Source organism: Phaethon lepturus, unplaced genomic scaffold (genome assembly GCF_000687285.1).
Source record: "Phaethon lepturus isolate BGI_N335 unplaced genomic scaffold, ASM68728v1 scaffold3987, whole genome shotgun sequence".
In the NCBI taxonomy this organism is placed as follows: Eukaryota; Metazoa; Chordata; class Aves; order Phaethontiformes; family Phaethontidae; genus Phaethon; species Phaethon lepturus.
In genome coordinates this window covers 33,220-55,339 of record NW_010550986.1, presented here as the reverse complement: position 1 = coordinate 55,339, position 22,120 = coordinate 33,220, and the positions used below count along the sequence as shown (strand labels likewise).

Below are 22,120 nucleotides of genomic sequence, written 5' to 3'. Positions count from 1 at the left end.
GTGGATCACCTTTTTTCCTTTACATCTATATCCTGATATACACATGGATTTAGACATAGAGGAACCATGGAACGTGGAGGAAAAATGTGGAAGGAAAAGTAGATTTCAGAAACAGCAGGCTGCAATATTATTTGTATACGTATAACCCCATATATTTACAAATTATGTTAGCAAAGAAAAAGGAAAACTCATCTGCTTTAGAAAAGTGTCCATCTCCTTCCTCAGGAAGAAGAATGATTTTTCCTTTACTGATCTTTCCTGTTCCAGAAAGCCATTGGCTATATCGCAAGGTCTTTCATCCTGCTGGCAGATCATTTCACTCTGTAGAAGTCCCACTGCATTCACATAGGCAACCTGCAACACATTTTTTACTGTAACCCTTTTTATTTTCTCTGTCTAATGATACAGTGAAGAAAATACAGAAGCAGACAAGCCTCAGTGATCCAGCCCTTTCATATAGAGTTCTCAAATCCTTCCAAAGCAGGCAACAGGATACCCCAGAACATTAATTTTGCTCCCCATAGTGAACTTAGTTTCTTCTCCAAATCAGGTTTACAATGACTTAGTCCTAAGTAAGTACAGAATAATAACACCTCTGTCCCTTTCCCATTTCTCCTGTCCAAATCCTAGGTGACTGCCCTGCCCTAACCCTTCCATCAGGCCAAAATAAAAGCCCTTCCCTGAATGCAAGCAGTGGCACATGACAAATCGGATGCACTGCCAACAAGTATTCCTTTATATATACAGAAAAGAAACATCTCTCTTCTTCATGCCCAGATCCAGACTGTTCTTTCCCCTGAGAGATGTAACCTCTTGGGCAGCTTGAGCTTGCAGCCTCTACTTGATGCTGGCACAGAGAAGATTTGGCTTAACAGGTTCCCCTTGAAGTACATTCAGGAGGAGCAGTTCCGGCTGTTGAAGAAATATAGACTGGAAGGGGTATCTGAGTGCAACCAAGGAATTTTGAAACTTCCCCTAAATGGCTATTCCTAATCTGAGTGAATAGATACCTACACCTTTAGTAACTGGACTTTAACGAAGCTTATATTTTTTCTTTCTCTTACAAATTTAGTTTTTAAAGTGGCTGCTAAAACAATCTTGAACCCTGCTTTTTTATTTCTGTTCAGTATAAATAGGTTGGTGGGTTGAATTTTGATTCTGTTGTCTACATGGTCTGCTTGTGTATTCCATACTGTGTTTTTCAAATACAGCCTGCTGTCGTCCTAGAACAGAAATACTTTTGTCACGAACAACAGATATATTATTCACTTGTTTGAATTATCTGCAACATCTGTTTTTCTCAGTGACCAGGTATCTGAAATTGGAGTACTGGATATTTTTGGATTTGAAGAATTTCAAAAGAATACTTTTGAACAGGTAAGTGGATATGTTTTGTTGAATTTACTGTAACCGATAATGTTAATTCTTCTATTGAGGTTTTGGGTTTTAGCCAAAACACGCATTTTGATCACATTACAAACACATGGACAAGAAAATGTGCTCTAAAATATATTTTTCCCATTCTGCCTATATGGGTGTGAATTAAAAACCAGGATTTGTACAGTTATTCATCATTTTAAAAGAATCTAGTAAACATCTACCATAATGACTTGGAAGAGGGGTAGTATCGGCACTGAAAGACAATCTGAGAAAAATACCTAGCATTGCCTGTTTTCATGATTGTGGAAGTGATACTTCAACTAGGTCAGTGAGTAGGAGGACAATACACTGGATTGGAAGAAAGATCAAAAGGTCTTTGGAAGCCTTGGGGAAAAAATAGAATGAAAATATTACATTATCTTAAGTGCCATTATTGGTGCATTCACCTCTGTGTGACTTTGCCATATGTGACTTTTTAAAAAATTGAATTACATCCATAGAAAATAAATTAAACTTTAGCTCATTGAATGCTTAAAAATCCTTTTAAATATCAATTTTTTTTTTAAATTATAGAACTGTTTGCCCACGTTCAACATTAATCTCTGAACACCAAAGCTTTTGTGAATTACATATTTCAGAAAGCATTAGCAGCTCTTCACAACACACTAAAAGAGATACCTATCTAAGTTATTGTTCAGTTGTTCATTCATTTTGTAATGCAGCAGAAGAAAATCAAAGCACAGAATAGAAAATCAAAGCATAGAAAAGAATAGAGATGGCATTAGCAACAGCAAAGGACCTGTTATTGTTTGAAATCAGAATTTGCCCCTTCATCCCAGTCAATCCATTGTTTTATGGCTCAACTTTCTCTTTCAAGTGAAATAGAAATCATAGAGCCCCATTAGTTCAGTTTGTGTACCATGATTACATGCCTATCCAATTTCCCAATGTTTGGAAGCACAAACAGGGTCAACTTCTACCTTCAAAAGAGTATGTAGGAATGCAAAAAAACATATTCCAGTTCCTACAAAATTTTTTTTGCTGTTGCAGTTCCACCATGCTTAAAAGTTTGCTGGATTAAGGACTATTGATGTGTGCCAATGTTCACAGTCAATTACTCAATGTGAATGTCTACTTTGGGGGAAAATACCAAGTGAAAAATATAAAACATTTTAACCAACTGAACATGTGCAAAATATTCCATAAAACCTACTGATTAATAAGGATAAAGTATTCTATGCATTTTAAATGCATCTTAAAAGAGAGGTGTGCATCTTGGGACTTATTGGTTATTTTCCTTTGAATTTGTTCTGCATTATTTTTTGTCATGAAACTCATATAAGTTCAGCAACTGACATAATGAAATACCATGAATTCCAGTTTCTGGAGTAAGTCATTTTCTGCTTAGTGACTGCAGACGATATTTGAAGAGAAAATATGAGACTTAAAGAAAAATGAGTAAGAAGTCATTTATTTTATGATTTCTGCATAGGAAACATGATAATTTCCAAGTTAACTTTGCATTTTTATTTTATTTTTTCCAAATAAATATATTTCAAGAGACACTTTCTGTCTCTCCACCTGGACTGAATGCATTTTGTTGAGTAATATCGGGTAATACTCTGAGTCATTACCTCAGAAACTACTGAACTGCATTCCTGAAAAAATAGACGAGAGATGAGGGAATTACAAAGTCCATTTTTATATAGACTCTATAAAGTGATTAACAAATCCGATTCCTGAAGTGATAGGTTGCAGCATCAATGAAGAGAAGCAGTTTTTTTCTCCACATGGCACAATGTAATCATGCAGACATACCCAAAACAGCCTGCACTCAATATCTTGAGCTGTCTAGTAGTCTAGCCTAGTTCAGCATTCTGCCTGGGCTCATTAACCCTGATGATAAACAGGCTTGTTAGCCCAGATAGGGTCCTCGTGCAAAACATTGCATCATGTCTGCAAACATGCCCAGTGTCAAGGCCTGTGATTGCAGAACATTAACATTAAATGTTACAGCCAAACAGTGGAAAAGCCATAAAGATTACTTTTTCATCACATTTAGATTAACATATACTAAAATGGCATTACAAAAGTAATTTGGGGAAAATTAACCTTTTGTCTCAAATTAGTGTAAGACAAGGCATTCTTTGTGATACCTGTTTGCCTGCTTTCTTGAAAAAAATTACAACAGTTTTCAAGGAAGTTTAAAACCTCCGGATTGCCCAAATCTGGAGACATTCCAAGCAGCTGCGTGAATCTTTCTGGTGCCTCAGATCAGGTCAGTTGATAGACAGTTTAATATCATAATTAAGAGAGCAATATGATACTAAATCACATGTCAATTTAAGCAATTCATTTTAATAGACTGAGTTTGAAGACGGGTCGGGAAGAGAGAGCTGGATAAAACAGGTAGAATAACTTCTTCACTCCAGTGAGTGTGTTGTAATGACAAGGCATTAGATAATTGAACTGTCAAAGGCAAACAAAGAATTGGTCTAGGAACGGTTCATGGGCAATGCCTAGGACAATAGATGTCACAGAACTAGAAAAGTAAGGTTAATTATGGCTACACCAAGAATGTGGTAACTTCTGCAGGCAAGATGATGTGACTGACAACTTGCAAGGAGAAAAGTTGCACAGACAATTATAAAGAAGAAAACATTAGAATTTAAAAACGGTGTTAATTACGTGCTCGGTTTTCCTTGTACTTAGTGAGCATTGGTAAGTCTTCATTTTATAGAACATATGTGTGCAACACTATATTTATAAAAGCAAAAATAGGACATGTAATTCTAAGTTCTAAATTCTAAAATAGCAGTAAATAAGTGTATGGAATAAGTGTTAGTGAGTGAAGTTGTGAATTTTGGTATGAAATTTAAAAGCTGAAAGAGAAAGGACAGTGTTTTTAAGAAGCCACAGTCTGAGGGAGTCAGTGAGTTACTGCTCATCAGCTGAGCTATGGTAAACGACTACAGTACACTTTTAGCTCACCCCAATTACAATTTACAATCACTTCCTAGCAGTGATCATTAGCTTGGGAACAGAATTTTCCTAGAGCAGCTGCATACCTGCTGTGCCAGAACAGCTACAGCCACACTGGAACATGGTCAGAAGTGAGCAGATTTGTCTGTCCTGTTCTGCACAGAAATGGCCTTCATTTTGTGATCATTTCAGGAAATATGAGTGCTCCACCAAAAATAGCAATGGCAGTTTTCAACGTTAGTTTTCAAGGTTTTCTTAGGTTTGCTTGTTTGAGAGGGACTGTAGTTATTTAAAGCTAGGTTAGATCTTATTCATGGTTCCTTCACAGCACATCTCCAAATAGTGCAGTCAAGGAATGCTGATATGTCTTTAAAAGTTTATGCTGCTATCTTCTGTATGCTAGGATATTCTTTGACCACAAAAGCATGCAGCACAAATGGAAAGAACTCAGAGCAAATGAACATAACAAGCAATAAGGAGGAGGGAAGGCTGATGAAGTTGCCTGTATCATTTTCCACTAATTGTTTCTAAGAAAACTTTATTATAGCAGCAGAACCAGACCTCAGAGCAGCAAGAGTAGCTTTTCTTCCCCCTGCAGTAAGTCAGCTCTTTCTATGGAAATGGAGGTCTGCAGCTGTGGAAGTATCATAAAGAGCAATAATGCAGTTAAATAAAACGGGCTATAGTAATCTTTTCTCTCTGATGTCTAATTCAAGTGGTAAACTGAAAAAATATTTAGCTCATGCTAAACAACATGTTTAACACTTGCATGGTATTTTGCCTCTGTAGACGTCTTAAGTTTTGCAGAAGAAAGTAGGTGATACTCCCCCTCTACCCTGCTCTTGTGAGACTCCAACGGGAGTACTGCATTCAGCTCCGGGGTCCTCAGCATAAGAAGGACATGGACCTGTTGGAACAAGGCCAGAGGAGGGCCACAGAGATGATCAGAGGGCTGCAACACTTCTCCTACAAAGAAAGGCCAAGAGGGTTGTTCAATCTGGAGAAGAGAAGGCTTCTGGGAGGCCTTATAGCAGCCTTCCAATACCTGAAGGGGGCCTACAAGAAAGCTGGAGAGGGACTTTTTGCAAGGGCATGTCATGACAGGGCAAGGGGTAATGGCTTTAAACTGAAAGAAGATAGATAGGTTTAGTTTAGATATACAGAAGAAATTTTCACAGTGATGATGGTGAGGCACTGGAACAGGTTGCCCAGAGGAGCTGTGGATGCCGCATCCCTGGAAGTGTTCAAGGCCAGGTTGGATGGGGCTTTGAGCAACTTGGTTTAGTGAAATACGTCCCTGCCCACGGCAAGGGGTTTGGAACTAGATGATCATAAAGGTCCCTTCCAACCCAAACCATTCTGTGATACTATGATATATATATATCCTCCTTTTCATGGGAAATATAAGTAATTTATTGGAATTAGGACTGCAGATCATGGAAACAGTCAAGTATCTCTTGACTCCCATTCAACTCTATACCCATTAAAGTATATGTGCAGCATTATCTTTGCGATGCAGTAGAGCGCTGGGAGAGGGATGGCTCCTGTGGCAGCTCTGTGCAGCACGTCTCTTGCGATAGGAGCCAGCTGGCTCCAAGAGCACAAAGCATTGCCTGCCCCACTCAGGACTTCACTTCAGAGTCACTACAGTGAAGCAGAAGGGCTCATACAACCCAGAGGTGTCCACAGGAATTTTCACCTGTATTTATTATTAGGAGTGGTAGGTTTTAACTTCTCAGCATTTTATTTCATCAGTTAATCCTGATGAGATTTCATTTAATTTTGTCATGTGACCTTTCCTAGCTAAAAGAGCCATAACAGAATATTTTTATATTAAATTGCATTGCCTCATCCATGAGACTGTTTCTAGCTATCCAAATGTAAGCTCATGTTGCGTATTTTGTAGATAGATGGGTGCGAATAGGTAAAAGTTACATGACTTTTCTACAGTCATTGCAGTCTCGGTGATAGCACAAGGTCATGCACTCAAGTTTTTACATTCGGACAGTCTGAAGGAGCATTCCAATATTTTATTTTATGCAGAAGAAGTCAGACTTTCTTGGTTTTGCCTGTCCAGAGCACAGACGGATGGTCCTGCTTGCCTCTGTACTAACCTGTGGAATAGGTGGCTGCTGGTGCATACTGAGCTCTGATACCACACGGGGACTTGAATGCAGAACTTCCCACTGCAGTTCCCAGTGCTGAGGTGTTCCTTATTCCCCACAGGATGAGGGATAGTGCTTTACTATCTTAATTCAGCCTTTAACAAGGAAAAATGACGTGATATTTTTAGGTCAGACCTTTGCTAGCCTCCATGCACAGCAAGGATTTAATAATCCTTGTTGTGGAGCAGCAAGAGCCAGGTTTTGATTGGTAGTTTACATAAAAAGAAGGATGTGGAAGTGTTTGGGTAGCAGATACAAGGGGGAACATTGATCAAGATAGTTCTGAGAAATAAGTTATTATCAACCTTAGGTTTAAAAATATTTTTGGAGTCCAATCTCAGTAAATAGAAGATGATTCTGCCTTCCACTATCTTAGAATTACATTTTTGAGAAATGCTAGAGCACATTCTTGCAAATTAAACTTGGCATCGTAGCTTCACCATCTTGGCCAATAACATAGAACTTGATAGATGTGTTGATATGACAGCTGTAAGCACTCCATGCTCTGAATACGCATCCCTTGAGAGAGCTAATCCTTCTGCATGACCAAAGCATGTAAATGAGATTTCCAAAGGGTGTTTACATCCATCGTCCCTCACTGATTGACAGTCACCAAGTTTTCTTTCCACAAATTCCCTTTTTTTTTTTGGCTGTGCCTTTTCAAATAGCTATTTATAAAAAGTGAAGAGCAGGAAAATTTCATTAGTCATAAGTGCTTTTCTGTCTTCGGAGCACAGTACAATTTTGATCTTCTACCTAAATTTGAATTTGTAGTGTAATTAATGGTACTAACTGGTCAAAGGTAGTGAAAAAAGGGAGATCAAGCTAACGCTGTCTAATGTGATGAATACTTAACTGCTTTTACCAAATGTCGCTATATTATTTTCCAAATTGTATAATATGGATAATATTTCAAATTGTTTGTTTAAATGCTTGAACAAGAAATTATTTTTTTTTCTTCTGATAATATTCTAGAGGTACTTTTTAATGAAGACTTAGGCAAATAGATGGTGTACTTGTTTTCACTGAAACATGATAATGAGTTAGGATTAGAAAGGAAGACAGACAGAAAAGAGGATTTCTTACAGAAGAGATATACAATGGAGCCAGTAAGAGGCATGTGAAGAACTTTAACAGTGTTCAGTGACAAAAAGTACCATAGATTATGTTGACTAATGCTGCAAGGTAAATCAATATACAATGCTTAACGTTATTCCCACAACATTTGTTTTAGGTAAAAATTTCATTGTGTTTACTTTTATTACTACTACATTTCCATCTAATTTTCATGGTGCAATTAAATACCTGTTTAAAAAATGTAGTTTTCTGAACTTCTCATATTTCTGGACAGAAAATATGTCATTGTTTTATATAGGACTTCATATGACATGGAGCAAAAGAAGTTGGATTAGCAAAGCTAGTTTAGTTCATTTTCATCCGATTTCTACACTTCAGCTGTTTTAACTGTTACGTCAACCTGTGTCAAGCTTTTCATGGGAAACATTCATTTTATTACCTTTTCCCAGCAGGTTGTATAAAACATTAAAATGGAGAAAGATATGATCAGAATGTCTTGATTTTCAGCAGACCCGGGCTGGTCCCCTGGTTCTCATTCTGCAGAGCTGTTGCTCACAGCCACTGCTAGAACCCGCCGCTTGTGTAGGCGCTTGAGCTCGCGTTCTGGTCCCGTTTGCAGAACCTTGCTGTCGTTACGGCAAGTCTGCCAGCCTCAACCATGGTATTTGCTTGTGTTACTAAACAGGGCGCCAGCGTATGCCGTAATATGCTGGCAATTTATAAATGTGGGTCCTTTTTCTTTCACAGCCCAAAGTGTTATGTAGGAATATTTTAACAAAATACTATGCCTTTTGCTTTTGGCAGTTAAAATCGATGTTATTAATCAGATCTTTTTAAGATATGACTAAGACAGTCTTTCTGTTCGTCTTGAATTGTGTAGTTTCATAATTTTGCTGCGTAGTCAGGTCCTCAAGTACATTAATAGGTTTTATGTATTTTAGGAGATCCTCACGTAATAAAAAGTAAATGAGTTTGTAGTGATTTTGTCTTTTATAGTAAAATATACTTGTGTAAAGTTAAATGATGTGGTTCTCTAAATGAGTAATTCGCAAATAAAGATATACACAGCATGCATCATTTTAGGGCTCTACATATTCTGTGAAGTATAAGCTTGAAATGTTATGTCTGCCTTCTGAAATAATGTTTAGAAGCTCTGAAAAGAATTTGTAATTAGAATTAGATTTTGAAGAGCTATCAGTAAAGCGTATTTTGCCTGTGACAAAGTTAAAAAAGCTGACTTTTTCCATAAAATAATTAGATAGTAGTAGATAAGTCAATTGTGTACTTTCATTGTTAATAAAATGAGATAACAATCTGAATCTTTAGAAATCCCACTTTTAAAAAATAGTGGTTTTATTCAAGATTGTCTTTTGTCTGCACTATCATGCATTGGTAAAGACAGTTAATAACAGATATTTGGTTATAAAAAAGGGGTTTTGTTTTATTTCTCCCTACTGTTATTCACACCAGTCTGTTTCATTGTACAGCCAGTGCAAGTCGACTATACTAGCATGAGGTGTTAATGGAAAATTCAGGCAGCTATTACACATTACTTGAGTTCTTTTCCCTCATCTGAATGTTAAGCCGTGTACTGTTTAGGACTGATCTAAAAATTTCATATTTTTTAATATAATTTGCTGGTGGAATTACTTTTATATACTTTATTCATGGTGGATGTAGTTTATGGCCAAAATAAATATGTGACTAGTTTAGTCTAAAAATAGACTGCAAGCAAGCATTTTTGCATCATTCCTCTTATAAAGGGTTCTTTGATCCTTTTAGGAGTTTCTGTTTTCTTAATTTCTTAGTGATAGTTAGCATAGCATTGGAGGAGATTTTAGAAATTTTTACTAAAATTTCCACTTTAATATAAATAAAACAGTTAAAACACTTATTCCACAAAGTTATTAAATATTTACTTTTTTTGCAGATTGTGAGCTTTGAATAAAATATGTAAGGTTCCAAAGTAAGATGATACAACTCCCACCTGTTTTTAATTGAAAATGAAATCCCTTTTAAACTATTTATTTTGCAAAAGTGGCACTACATGTCTTACAAGGCAATTAAAGACAATATTTGAGTGGCTTTTATATTATTTACCTCTCCAAACTTTGAACTTTTCTACTGAAGACCGTTTTCCTAACAAACTTCCCTTCAAATATCAATAAAATGGAGAGAAGCGTCTGGTAAAATGTCCCTAGGTGTTTGTGACATATATTTGGGCAAAGCACAATGAATTCTTCAGAGACTGCTTTAGACCTCAGTGACATTATATGTTGAAGAGGAGTTTGAATGTCTTTGTTACCATTGAACTAACTACAGAGTCAGGATCCTAACCAAATATGCAGTTATTTTTATTAAAAACACATTGCATCTCTGTAGTCTTCCTGAATATAAACTGCAGAAGCATATTAAGTGTATCAATTTATACATAGCGTTACCCCACTTCGATCAATAGAATTAGTGTAAATTTGCACTACATTTGATAAAGCTGGTATTTGATAATTCTTACATGGAATTCACAACGGACTGTGCAGACGGAGAACTGTTTATTCCCAATTTAATACTAATAGCTGTTAAAATGTAAATTTCCCTAGGGTCTTGCTAATCTATGGTCTGCCGAGAGAGAACATATTGTGGATTGACATTTCATCAAATTCAATATTAGACGTGCAGTAAAACCTACACCGATGAATTATCCAGTAAACTTCTAATACTAATTTTTCTTCCTTTCACGATAGCTGTGTGTCAACATGACCAATGAGAAGATACACCAGTACATCAATGAAGTGCTTTTCCTACAAGAGCAAGCAGAATGTGTACAAGAGGGAGTTGCCATGGAAACAGTGTATTCTCCTGGTAACCATACTGCAGCCTTGGATTTTTTCTTTCAGGTAGTTTTCAGATCCATTTTACACTATGTATATTTATACGGAGCCTCTGCATGTTAGACTAATACAAACTTTTGCCCGCATTTGCTGATTTATGAATCTGTAGAGAAGGTTATGGGTCCAAAGAGACCACAGAGTGGGCTGTCCTAACTGCCCTTGTAGCTCGAGGGCTAACAGAGCCTTCTAACAGGCTTGCAGAAGATGGAACAGAAACTCCTTGTCTGTACTGATTCACGTGTCGCATCTGTGTATCATGCCCTGCCATTAATGCAGCTGTAGGACTGACGAGTCTCTGTTGTAAGCCTGACAGTTTCTTTTGTGCCTGAAGCTACTTTCTGGAGTATAACTTCTAAGGAAGTAGCCTAATCTGTTTCCTAAAAGATCATCAATAGTTACCATTTTTGGCAACTGAAATATTATTCCTTACGTTTCTTGCAGGATTATCTGATGTGCATAGCCTTGGAGACTTACCAGAACACTTTAAACATTTTTTCCTTTGAGGTGACACATGTTTCTGTTTGCTAAATTGCAAGCTGTGTTACTCTGCAAGGAGCAGATGAAATTATATTGCTCCTCTATAAAATGAGAAAAATCTATTTTTCATTTCAGAAACCATTAGGCTTTTTGTCAATGCTGGATGAAGAAAGCCAATCTATTTGGTCAGTGGAACAGAGTCTTTCTAAACGCATTCAGTCTTACCTGGATACATCAGACACAAATACAGTATATTCCTCCACAAAAGATGGAAATGGGAACCTTGCTCCAAAAGATCAGGGCTCCACCTTCACTGTCATGCATTATGCTGGGAGGGTAAGTTGTTTGAATGATTGGTTACACATAGTCAATGAAAAAGAGTAAACAAAACGCAATTCTGCATGGCTATTCCAACTATCTCCTATAAATAACAATTCACTTTCTAGTGATGAATTTTCAGAGGACAGCTTACAATCTCAATACGATATCTAGTGTATAAAACCTGTACTTTGTATCATATTGTGCAGGGTTCTGTCTCCTAAATAGCATCTTCATTGTAAGCACTTTGTGAAGAAGGGGGTGATTCAGATACCTCAGCATTATAGGTTCCCTGAAGGTCCTGTGCCACATATGTAGATACCTTGGATACCAGCATGCATCTGGTAAAAAAAAAAGTTGTTGTGTTAGTAATCGTAATTAATTTTTTTTTCCTTTTTTTCTTCTAAATCCCAGAACATTTTAAGTGTCTCTAAATATGGCTGCAAAACAGGATGAATGTTTCACATTTCACCTCCTGCAATGTTCATGGGAAAAATGTTATCAATCAGTTCTGTTAAATAGGCCTCTTACCTTTTTCTTTCCAATATTCCCTTATTTTCACATTGTGTCCACAACCACGCACAAGCCAAAGCCATAATAATACTTTTTTTAGATAATCTGACAGATTGGTCCCTCTGGTTAATCTGACATGCTGCCACTTTTCTCTGTTCAAAGCACGGTATTTGAAATGAGCTAACGAATGTAGATTGTATGGGCACAATACAATGGAGGCTCTTATTTATCACTTTTCCAAAATTTCCATTGAAATCGGTAAGAACATAGACTGAAGGTCGCAGGAATCAGTCTTTACATCTGAACAACTTGTTCTGTGTCCTTTCACAATTTCTAAGTCTTCTGCAGATGATCCCGTGAACTATCCATCCACCGATGGAGTTCCATAAAAGATTTGTGCATAGCACGTTTAGAAACTGCTTAGCTACTGTGCCTCGGAACCACTGCATCGTGATCATATGCACAGTATTTTTTATAAATATAAATGTAAGTGTTATTAGTTGATGACTTTATGCAGTAGGTTACTTTACACCTGAGAGCTCAGTAAAGCCCACTGCCAGGCAGAACCTGGCTTTTTCAGATTTAGTGGCAGCACATGATACCTACCTAATCACTTCAGAATCCTCCATGGGAGACACGTGGAAACTGCAGGTGCTTCAGTATAACGAGACAACTGACACCTGGACGCTCCTCTCTTTACCTAAGCAACAGCCAGAAGAGAAGAGTTCAATGAGCAAGAAATTGGGCAGCTATGATAGCGTCTGTTGTTTAGAATGCGTATTACAGTCCTAAAACAAATGTAATAGCTTTGCTGCTGCTTATTGTGAGAGATAATTAGAGCAACCTTCCCTCACAAGACTTTCTGAGTAGCAAATGCAGGGGGTTTATGTGGTATGCTGCTAAAGAAAATCAGTTTACATTCAGAAAGGAGTTCTATGTGCTTGCCAGGGTAAGAACACCAGAAAAATATCTCTAATCCGTGCTGCTAAAGGTACTAGATGACACACTTTCTGCTATGGTGAATATTTTAGGTAAAATCGATTTATGCTCTTGAACATCCAGTCAGTTGACTATTGGTAATGGGTACTCTTACGAGGTGTGTTCAAGGCTTGTCTCCATCACCAAAAAAAGACTTGCTGACTGTCATATCTCAAGGTAACGTTATATGCCCTGAGCTCTCCAGAACAGATGAGAGGTTGGAATGTGCACGCTTAAGCTTCTTTAACCAGATTAGGGTCCTTTACAGCAATATAAATGGGGAAGGTCTATTTTGTGGCTCCTCATTTGGAAATGAAGTTGATGGAAGTGTTGAGTAGTGTTCTGACGCAGGCAAATTTGTTCCTGCCCAATGATAGAAATGTGGTCATTATGGAAAGGATTAAGGCTATTTGGGCAGTGCTTAAATTCCTAACCTAAATACTCTGAATAACTCCCTGGAGGCTCATCTTTCATCATAAGGCCGCCTACTTAGACTCAAATTATTTGCCAAAGTTAAGTAAGTGGTTTGAGTACCTCCACTGTTGGGACTTTTCAGTAGGAATACACAACAAAGATTTTGTGAAACTTAATAGCACTCAAAGTGACAGAGTTAAGAACTGACCGTGGACTCCAGATGTTTAATTGCATTTATAAATCTGTTCTATACTTGTTAGGTAAATAGTTTTTCCTGGATTTCTGTTGTGATTATAAAAATTCATCACAATAGGTCTAAAAGGTTCCACACACCAAAAAACCGACGTGGAAAGACAGCTGCATTAAAACCACAGACAGAATAATAAGCACATTTCTTCAAAATGAAAAAAATGTTTGTCTTATTCTCCAAAGAAGCACTCAGTAGGAAGACTTGCGAAGTCTCAGGTGCCTAGTTCTGAAAGTTAAGCTGTGAGTGGTAAGGAGCACACTTCTCCTTAACGTGTTTTAGCCTTGCATGGTTGTTCAGATTTATTTTTTTTATAACATAGACACTTAGTTTGACCTTTTCCTAATAATAGTAATGACATTTAATCTAAAAGTATGAACAAATAGACAGCTCTCCACGTAATGTAAATTCACACATTCTTTTGAAGTCAATGGAAATCCTGTGATTTATATTGGCCACGGAACTATTCCAGACAGTCAGATTGTTCTTCGCATCCTTACAACAGTAAAATGCTTGGCCCTGCCAAAAGAGAAAAGTTCCCATGCAAGTGCTTACCTCTCCTTAATTTAATACTGATTGAGCAAAATCCTTAAGGACACCTGCATTTTTGATATCTCATGAAACTGTTATCTAGCTATCATAGACTGAAATTACCAGTGATTTATGATATGTATTTACATAAAATCTGATTATAGCATTACTGTACTAAATAATGACACAAATTTAGTTTATTCTGAGACTAGTATGTCTTCATGAGTTGATAAGTTGAATATGAAAAACTAGGATTTTAAAACTGCTGATGCTGTTCTTTAGATTGTGCTATTACCACATTTAGTAGCTTTTCACAGAAGTCATTTGTGATTTATACCTTATGAAAATTGCTAAAGGACCAGGCTTTTAAATATATCAGGTTTTATTAGCACTCAGAAATAAGAATTTCATATATAAAGTAACAGTATAGTTTGGCAGGTTTTTGAGAGACATTTTTATAGTCTGATATCAATTAAATAAGTTTAAAGTAAGTGAAGTATAAAGCAATCCTTCTCTGTGTTGTTACCTTCAGAGATCCTCAAATTTAAAACAAGGGGGCTTGATTTTATCCTCGCTTACCACAATTTCTCACTAATCGTAACTCCTTTAACTTGGCAAAGCTTCTCATTATTTACATGAGTATAACTGAAAGACGAATCAGACCCAGAGGGCAGAAGAAAAATTACCGGTAAAATGTGACAGGTAATTGAACATGAAATTGTTCACTTCTAGGCTTAATCGTTTATATTTGGGTGATGTGTCTAGGCTGGTGTTTGTGGAGGAAGTCACACTGAATGCAGGCTCTGTGTTAGAAGGTGAAGGCAGACGTCCTGATTTCTCTAGGTAACAAAAGTTGTAACTGCAGTGGAGCTCATAGCCGATGTGAAACAGCTGCTACTGCGAGTCATCTAGAGCAAAAAAAGAGATTATATCCTGTGTCGGCCCTGGTATGAATCTCATCTGGACCCTTGTGATTTGGGCTTCTTTTCATCAGTAGTTTACGGACATAGCTTGAAGTCCGGAAAGAACTGGGTTCATATCTTTACTCAAACACTTACAGTAGCTATTTTAAAAACTCATAAATGCAGTTATACTGGAAAATGCAGCTATTAAAAATACTGCCTCACCAAAGAGCTCTACTTTTGTATATATTCAACTGAGATTGACAGACAACCTTTTGTGAACAAATCTGGTATCTCTAGCTTTATATTATGAGAGATTGACAGCTGATATAGATGTGTCCATGCAGTTTTAAAGACCTCCAACATGTTCATATCTTAACATTTTGTGTCGGGATACCCATAGGAAAATTATCTTTTCTTCCACTACCAAGTCTTGTTGATTAATTGTAGTCATGCGTTGTCAGGTATCGCCCATTCCTTTATGTTTTATGCTTAATAGCTTTTCCTAGGACTACACATGCCATACTATTGATCCAAGCCTAATAAGCCTTAAACCATTCCAGAAAAAGCAGTACTGAGAGAAAAAGAGAAGAAACAATGGGTCAGAATTGAAAAAAAGAAAGCGTGAGGTCGAAGTGAGATGAAGAAGGCATATGAGAAGAGCCTCAGAGTAACATGTAAGGAAAAAAACCTCAAAGAATTTGGAATCCATACTTGATTTTCTGTCGGAAGCTTTAAGAAAATGTATATGTATGATATCATTCTGAGAGACCTTTGATTTTTTCTTATTTTCTTTACTGTTTTGGAATGAAGAAAGTGGAATAAAAGAAGAAAACAATATGCACAAGTAAGCTTCTGCACATAAAAGAAATCAACACAGTGGTGAGATTTTTCAGTGGAAGCTGAGAGAGAACATTGTCTTACATAAATGTGACAGAGTGATCCCGTGGAAGAAAGAAAACAACTTTTTCTTCATTTCTCTTGAATTTTACTATTATGCCTGCACAACGTTAAATCTGTCTTTTTCTGCATGAGCAATATGATACAGTTGTTAACTACATGAACACATGCTTAGCAAAGGCCACTGTGAACATTAGTACTTAATCATATCAAGTATTTTACTTTATCTCCCAGTTTTAATTTTGCAGCTGAACAGAATCCTACAATGCCTTGACACATTATGAGTCTCTTCTAAGAGCTATTTAATGTCTTGGTATCTGAGTGCTATAAGACAAAAAGCTTATCTGTTCTGTTCAGGCAGAAGGTAGAAAAGAATGATTTAGGTTTTGTGTGAAAAAAAAAATAATCCTAGTGGAAGGCTTTATCTGAAGGTTGCTTAACACATTTCCCTGAACACTGGCAGTCTGATCTCTTCTGGAAAAATTCTACTCATCTGGGGCATCGCTTTGTTTCTGATGCCTAACATGAGTGTGGGTATTCTCAGCTGCTTCTCGCGGAGACTGCCAGCCTGGCAGCCCTGGGAGAGGGGAGGCACGCCGGTCCCACGCCGCACGCTGCAAGCTTGCCTTGAGGCAGCGAAGTGTTTTATGGGTGCAGTTGATCAACGCATCCGTCCATCAGCTGAAACTATGCTCAGAATGTGTAATATTGAATTTCTAGGTACTTTTATTGATAACATTAATATTTACATTGTGGGCTCTCACATAATGAAGAGCTTCACACGAATTCTGAATTCATATGAATTCACATGAATCTCTGAACTGTCAGCTGTACTGATAGTCTTGATTTTTGAAGAATAACATTCCATCACCAAACTTTTTCAAGGACTCAGAGTTCTTTTTTTTAATTTTACAGAAGAATTAACATATCAATAAGTAAATCAGAAATATATTGTCTTAGCACAATGCCAAAAGACACAGCTTTACCTAATAGTGATATTTAACATACTGGTGTTCAAGATAATAAGCTATTTGCCCCATTGTTCATGTAATCTGAATAATAGGTCATAATAATTTAAGCTTTCTGCAGTTTAAATTTATACTTCAATTTACAAATCAGATAGGCCCCTTGCCACTGTTTTGACTTATAATACTGTAATAAAGTGACCAGACCTAAAGACCAACTTCTTTGCTCTATAAAGCAGGGCACATAATGTACTTTAAGTGCAGATCAATGTCTGTTCCATTTCTCAGCTATGTGCATTTCAAAAATACCTCTCAGCTGTCAGCTCACCTTCACGAAGACAGTCTTCTCTGAAATGCCTTGTATATCCCAGGCAGACTCTGAAACAGAACCTCTAAATCAAAAGACAAAAGGAGATGGATTAATCAATAAGGATGCTTTCATTTTCTCTATTTTTTCTGCAGGCTGAATCCCCAGACGAAACAATCAAATCAGTCTAATCTAAGCTATACCAAGGCCTATAAAGGTTACTTGACAAAGATTCTCTTTTGCACGCAGACAAGAAAGTCATGCTTTTTCTCCCTTTCTTTCTCTCTTTCTTTCTTTAAGTAGACTTAATTTTAGACTTTCACTTACAGGAGAAAATAATAGAACACTTCCACCTATTTTGTTTCTAAATATCTGCTGGTTTCAATATGCTACTATTTCTATCACAGTGTTAGAATAAGACTTTACAGACTATATAAAATTATTTACTTCAGTCATTGCTTAACAAGACTTGTTTTGGGAGGGTGAGATCCTAAAAAAATGGTACATTCAAGCGTTTAAATTATATCACTCACGTTTAAGTACTGGCAGAAAATTAACAACTACAAGTGACCCTCTGAAATTGTCCTTGGACATGTTCTTAAAAATTTCTCTTTTAACTGTATAAACTGATTATTTTCTTATTAACTAAATTTAACAACACATGCAAAGCTCTGAGTTTCTGAGTTACATTTTGTTATTAAAATAGTAAAATTTTCCCTTTTAATTGTGAATGCAGCCAAATCAACCTTAGCATTCCGGGTGGCATTTTCCTAGCTTGTTTTAGGGTTCCTGCTCAATCTGTCATTAACCATGAGTGCTTTTGGCTTATCACAAGATATGAAAACTATTTACAAAAAAGAGTCTTTGAAGGAATTGATGAAAACTATGTGTAAAGGTGGACCTGTTGACAAAGTATGTTGGGAAATCAAATAAACTTAAGTAAGATCCCTCACCAAAATCAGATTTTATGAGGGGGGCATACTTTAGTTCAGAAGAGAAGATGTACAGTAGAGTGGCATGAAGATAATTAATGATAGAATTGTAGAATCATTAAGGTTGGAAAAGATCTCTCAGATCATCAAGTCCAACTGTCAACCAAGACCAGCATGCCCACTAATGAAGCCAGAGGCAGGTTCAAAACAAATAGAATTAAGTATCTTTTTGCATAGCTAGTAAGTAATGAAACTCCTTGCCACAGAGTGCTATAGATGCTGAAAATGTTAATGAGTTCTGGAAGCAGAGACTCGCAGAAGAAACCTCAGTCAGAAGATATTAAACACAAAGATGAGATACAGCCTGCAGGTCAAAAGCTCCCTCATGGGCAGGGCCCTGGAAGCTGAGAGGGGAACTGGTAGGAGGCAGAGTGCAAGTATTCCTCAATATTTTCCCCTAAATATCCAGTACTAGATGAAAATTTGGCCTGCCCCACTATCGCTATGCTTAGATTAAGCTCTCTTCCTTTCTGAACTTAAATCAAGACGGCAAGCAAATCCAATCCCTTTCTTGTTTTAACCTGTTTTAATGAAATAAAATGTGGTGTAGAATTGCATACTCTTTTTTTTTTTAATAAAAATCGTTCAACCAGTTCAGATAGTATCTAAAGATCTTGTTTCCTTTGGTTAACACAGACACATAGGTTTACATACTGTCTACCCCAAAGAGTTCATCATGTAAAACAAGACAGAGCAAACAGCTGCAATAAATACAAGTGAGAATAAGGACTATGTTTTAGAATACTGGAACCATGATCTAAGCGAATGTACATTTCCTGTCTGAATCATACAAGATTTGTTTGAATTTTGTCTCCTCAGAATAGCTATCCGCTGTGCTTGAGTGCCAATCAGTGCAGAGTTTTGGCCAGATTTACTTTAGAAACCCAACGGAACAAAACAGGGGGAAATATATGTGCTTTAGGCAAAGCGCTATGTAAATTGGCATCTCTGATGAGAGCAGGATTAAATTAACAAAATTGAAGAGAACTTCATTCTTTTTCTCTTTTGTGGGACTGACAATGAATATGGACCCCTCGAGTGCCATTTCACTGAGTCAGTTTTCATGTCTTCAGGCAATGAATTAATTTACCAAGTCTACGGTAAAACTGTTAGAGAGTTAGCAATTTCTTCATAAAAGGGAATGCTGCTAACTTTTTATCTATTTTATGTGATATGAGAGATGTCTTATGAATATAGTTCTGGAAGTTCATGATGTATTATACCAACACCAGTACTGAAACTTCTCCCTGTTTCAATCTAGGCACTTAATCATAATATAGTATCTCCCACTGCTATACTTACCTACTCTTCCCACCAATACTGTCTTTTAGTTTACTCAAAGTCTAAGACACTCAATTAGGAACTGGCATTATGGATTTGTCAAACAAGTTCTGTTAATTATCTTTTATGGACCAGTATAGTGGAACATTTACTTTAAGTACACTAAAAGCATTTAACAGTATACTTAAATTATTCTAATAGTTTGCTAACTATGTTGTATGTTTTTAGGAAATGCAATTAGAAAATTAAGTAACATTGCATCTGTCATGGAAAAGAATGTAATTCTATTGTTATACCTTTTCTATGTCAGATGCCATACTAATTACATCATTTGACAATTACTAACTATAACAGATTATACACATCCAAGTCATATAATCTCTTTTGTGAGTAAGATAGCATTACATAACTGTCAAATGACCCAATGGAAAACAGAATTAATGCACTACTTAGTAATATTAATCTTAATTATATATTTACAGCTTTATTAAATATACAAGGATAAAATTTCCCCAACTATCTAAAAGGCTTAGGATACAGATCCAATAAAAAATTTAAAAAAGGCTTTAGGTATAAACATGGTCCCAAGGTAAATAAAACCAAACTGTATTCTAAGAAGGTCCCTAAGAAGTGTCTGCCTAATCCTGGAACTTCTACAATGTATAATTTTCTTCCTTTTGACTTAAAATTTCCTTTTGAGTTCTACTACCGTGCAAGCTAGAGCTGTTTATTTCTAAAGCCTGTAAATTAATTAGTTGTTTGTCTTTCAACCCCATAAAAAGTAAAAAAAAAAAAAAAAAAACCCTCAACCTGGGCTCAGTGACTGCTTTTTGGTCATAGTGTTGCTTTTCTATACAGTGTCTCCTGGAATGGGCTCAATGTTAAAACTGCCACTCAGTCATATTTCTTCATTTTGGATGTACCCTCAGGAACTCTGGCTAGAGCCTTGAGTTTTGCTCACTTCTCAGAGTGCCCACCACATGTATTAGAGTTTATCTGCAGTCAGACAACAGATGGAATGACACTCCAACTGTCTGCTCTTGAAATTGCGACATCAGTCAACTAAGGTGGTCCAAAATCCGTATGTGCATAGTTGTTGGAAAGGTAAATGGGATTTGTACATAACCTAAACCTATAGACTGAACTTGCCTTCAAAGGACATATAAATATCTGTAACTTGTCTTGAGTATGAGCTGGGACTCAGATTGCTCCATGAGAGTTGTCATGGTCAGTGTGGACAGTTTCTGGTTCACAAGGAGATTTGTGATCTGGGAGCAACTCACTCATCCTACAGTGAAAGTGATATTTAGGTCACTGTCTTCTGCTCTACACTACACTTTTGTTTCAAACTATTGCATTGTGGAAATGTTTTAGAATCAGTCTGATGAAATTTCTGTATACTTACAGAGATACACAATGTTCTACCACCAGTTCTTCTGGTTAATATTGTTGCACTATGTAAGGAAAAAGACACTACCTCATGCCAACCTGTAGCTGTTGAGTGGAAAAAAACACAGGTTCATTTCTACTGCTGCAAGATTTTAAAAGATGCATCGGTCATTACTAATGATGTCACAATATTTTATTATAGGTTACTTATGAAATTGCTGGTGCGATAGAAAAAAATAAAGATACCCTTTCACAAAATCTGATATTTGTAATGAAAAGTAAGTAAATGGTTTTGTGGTTCCTGTTGTTGTTGTTAGAAATTAAGACATTATGACTTGACTTTAATTTTCGTTTTAGTTTTAAGAGTAATTTTTGTGTATTTTATTTACAGTAAAAAAGATCACCCTCATCTTTTTGAAGTATGTACACATTGTTTGAAATTTGCTCTAATTTAGAAAACTTTTAGAGTTCATGAACATAAAGCATCTTCACGTGATGTGATATAAAGAACAAGAAGGTATAGTGTGATAGATGAGTATGACTTAAAGAAATTATTGAGTATTAATTAAAACAAAAATAAGCCCCACAAATAGGGAAAGTATAAACAAGGCTCCCAAAATCATAGAGACTGCAGTAGGATGTGCTTCACTGCTTGAGTATCTTTCTAAAAGTAGGAACTTGTGGGAGTTCTTATGTTTTTCAGTGAATAGATACAAATGTCCATTGAAATACAAAATTAAATACCTTTCCATGTGCATATGATATAATTATGTCTAATAATAAAGCATCCCGGTTTATTAATTAATGATTCATAATTAGATTATTTAAAACCTCTATCATTTACCCTTTCTGTGAAGAAAACCAAAACATTTTCCGCAGGGAAATGTCAGTGTGTCCTGAGAAGTTATTTTTCTTTTCTCCAACTATTGCAGAGTAGTTGAATATATTAACTTAATATATTATATACTTATATTTCTTCCTATAGAAATAGAGGTCTTTTGAAGGTCATATTTGTCTTCCAAATCAGCCCTGCTGTTACAATGTATTGGGTTTTTAACAATTTTGCTGTGAAATTAGCTAAACGCCCTAGCAATATAATTGATGTATTTTAAAGTCAAAGAGTGTACGTTAAGGATGAAGAAAGAAATGGAAGAATTGATCTTGAATATAATCATATTGATTATAGTTTTAGAGCCATCCCAGTTCTCGCCACTTGGAATTCACATGATAAACTGCCAAAGAGTATAAGAAGGTGTGGAAACTTCCAGCATGTTCTACAAGAGAGAGCATTCTTCCATTCTTTCATGTAGTCTCTTTTTGTACTTTCTTTGCTATTGTGTGTAATCAGCTATGCAACTGTTAAAAGGGAGGAACAGAGGATTGGATTGGATATAAAATGTTTGATATGTTGAGA

General features: G+C 36.4%; 1 protein-coding gene across 1 annotated transcript in view; it reads left to right on the top strand.

The window, feature by feature from the left end:
* Window positions 1-22,120, top strand: part of LOC104623571 (unconventional myosin-XVI-like) — a gene marked incomplete at both ends in the record, with an annotated part of 123,630 nt that overhangs the window by 72,287 nt on the left and 29,223 nt on the right. Inside the window, 4 exons of the mRNA XM_010290702.1 lie at window positions 1,305-1,377; window positions 10,346-10,498; window positions 11,105-11,305; window positions 20,909-20,984. Of these exons, the coding sequence (XP_010289004.1) occupies window positions 1,305-1,377; window positions 10,346-10,498; window positions 11,105-11,305; window positions 20,909-20,984 (503 nt within the window). The remainder of the gene's footprint in view (window positions 1-1,304; window positions 1,378-10,345; window positions 10,499-11,104; window positions 11,306-20,908; window positions 20,985-22,120) is intronic.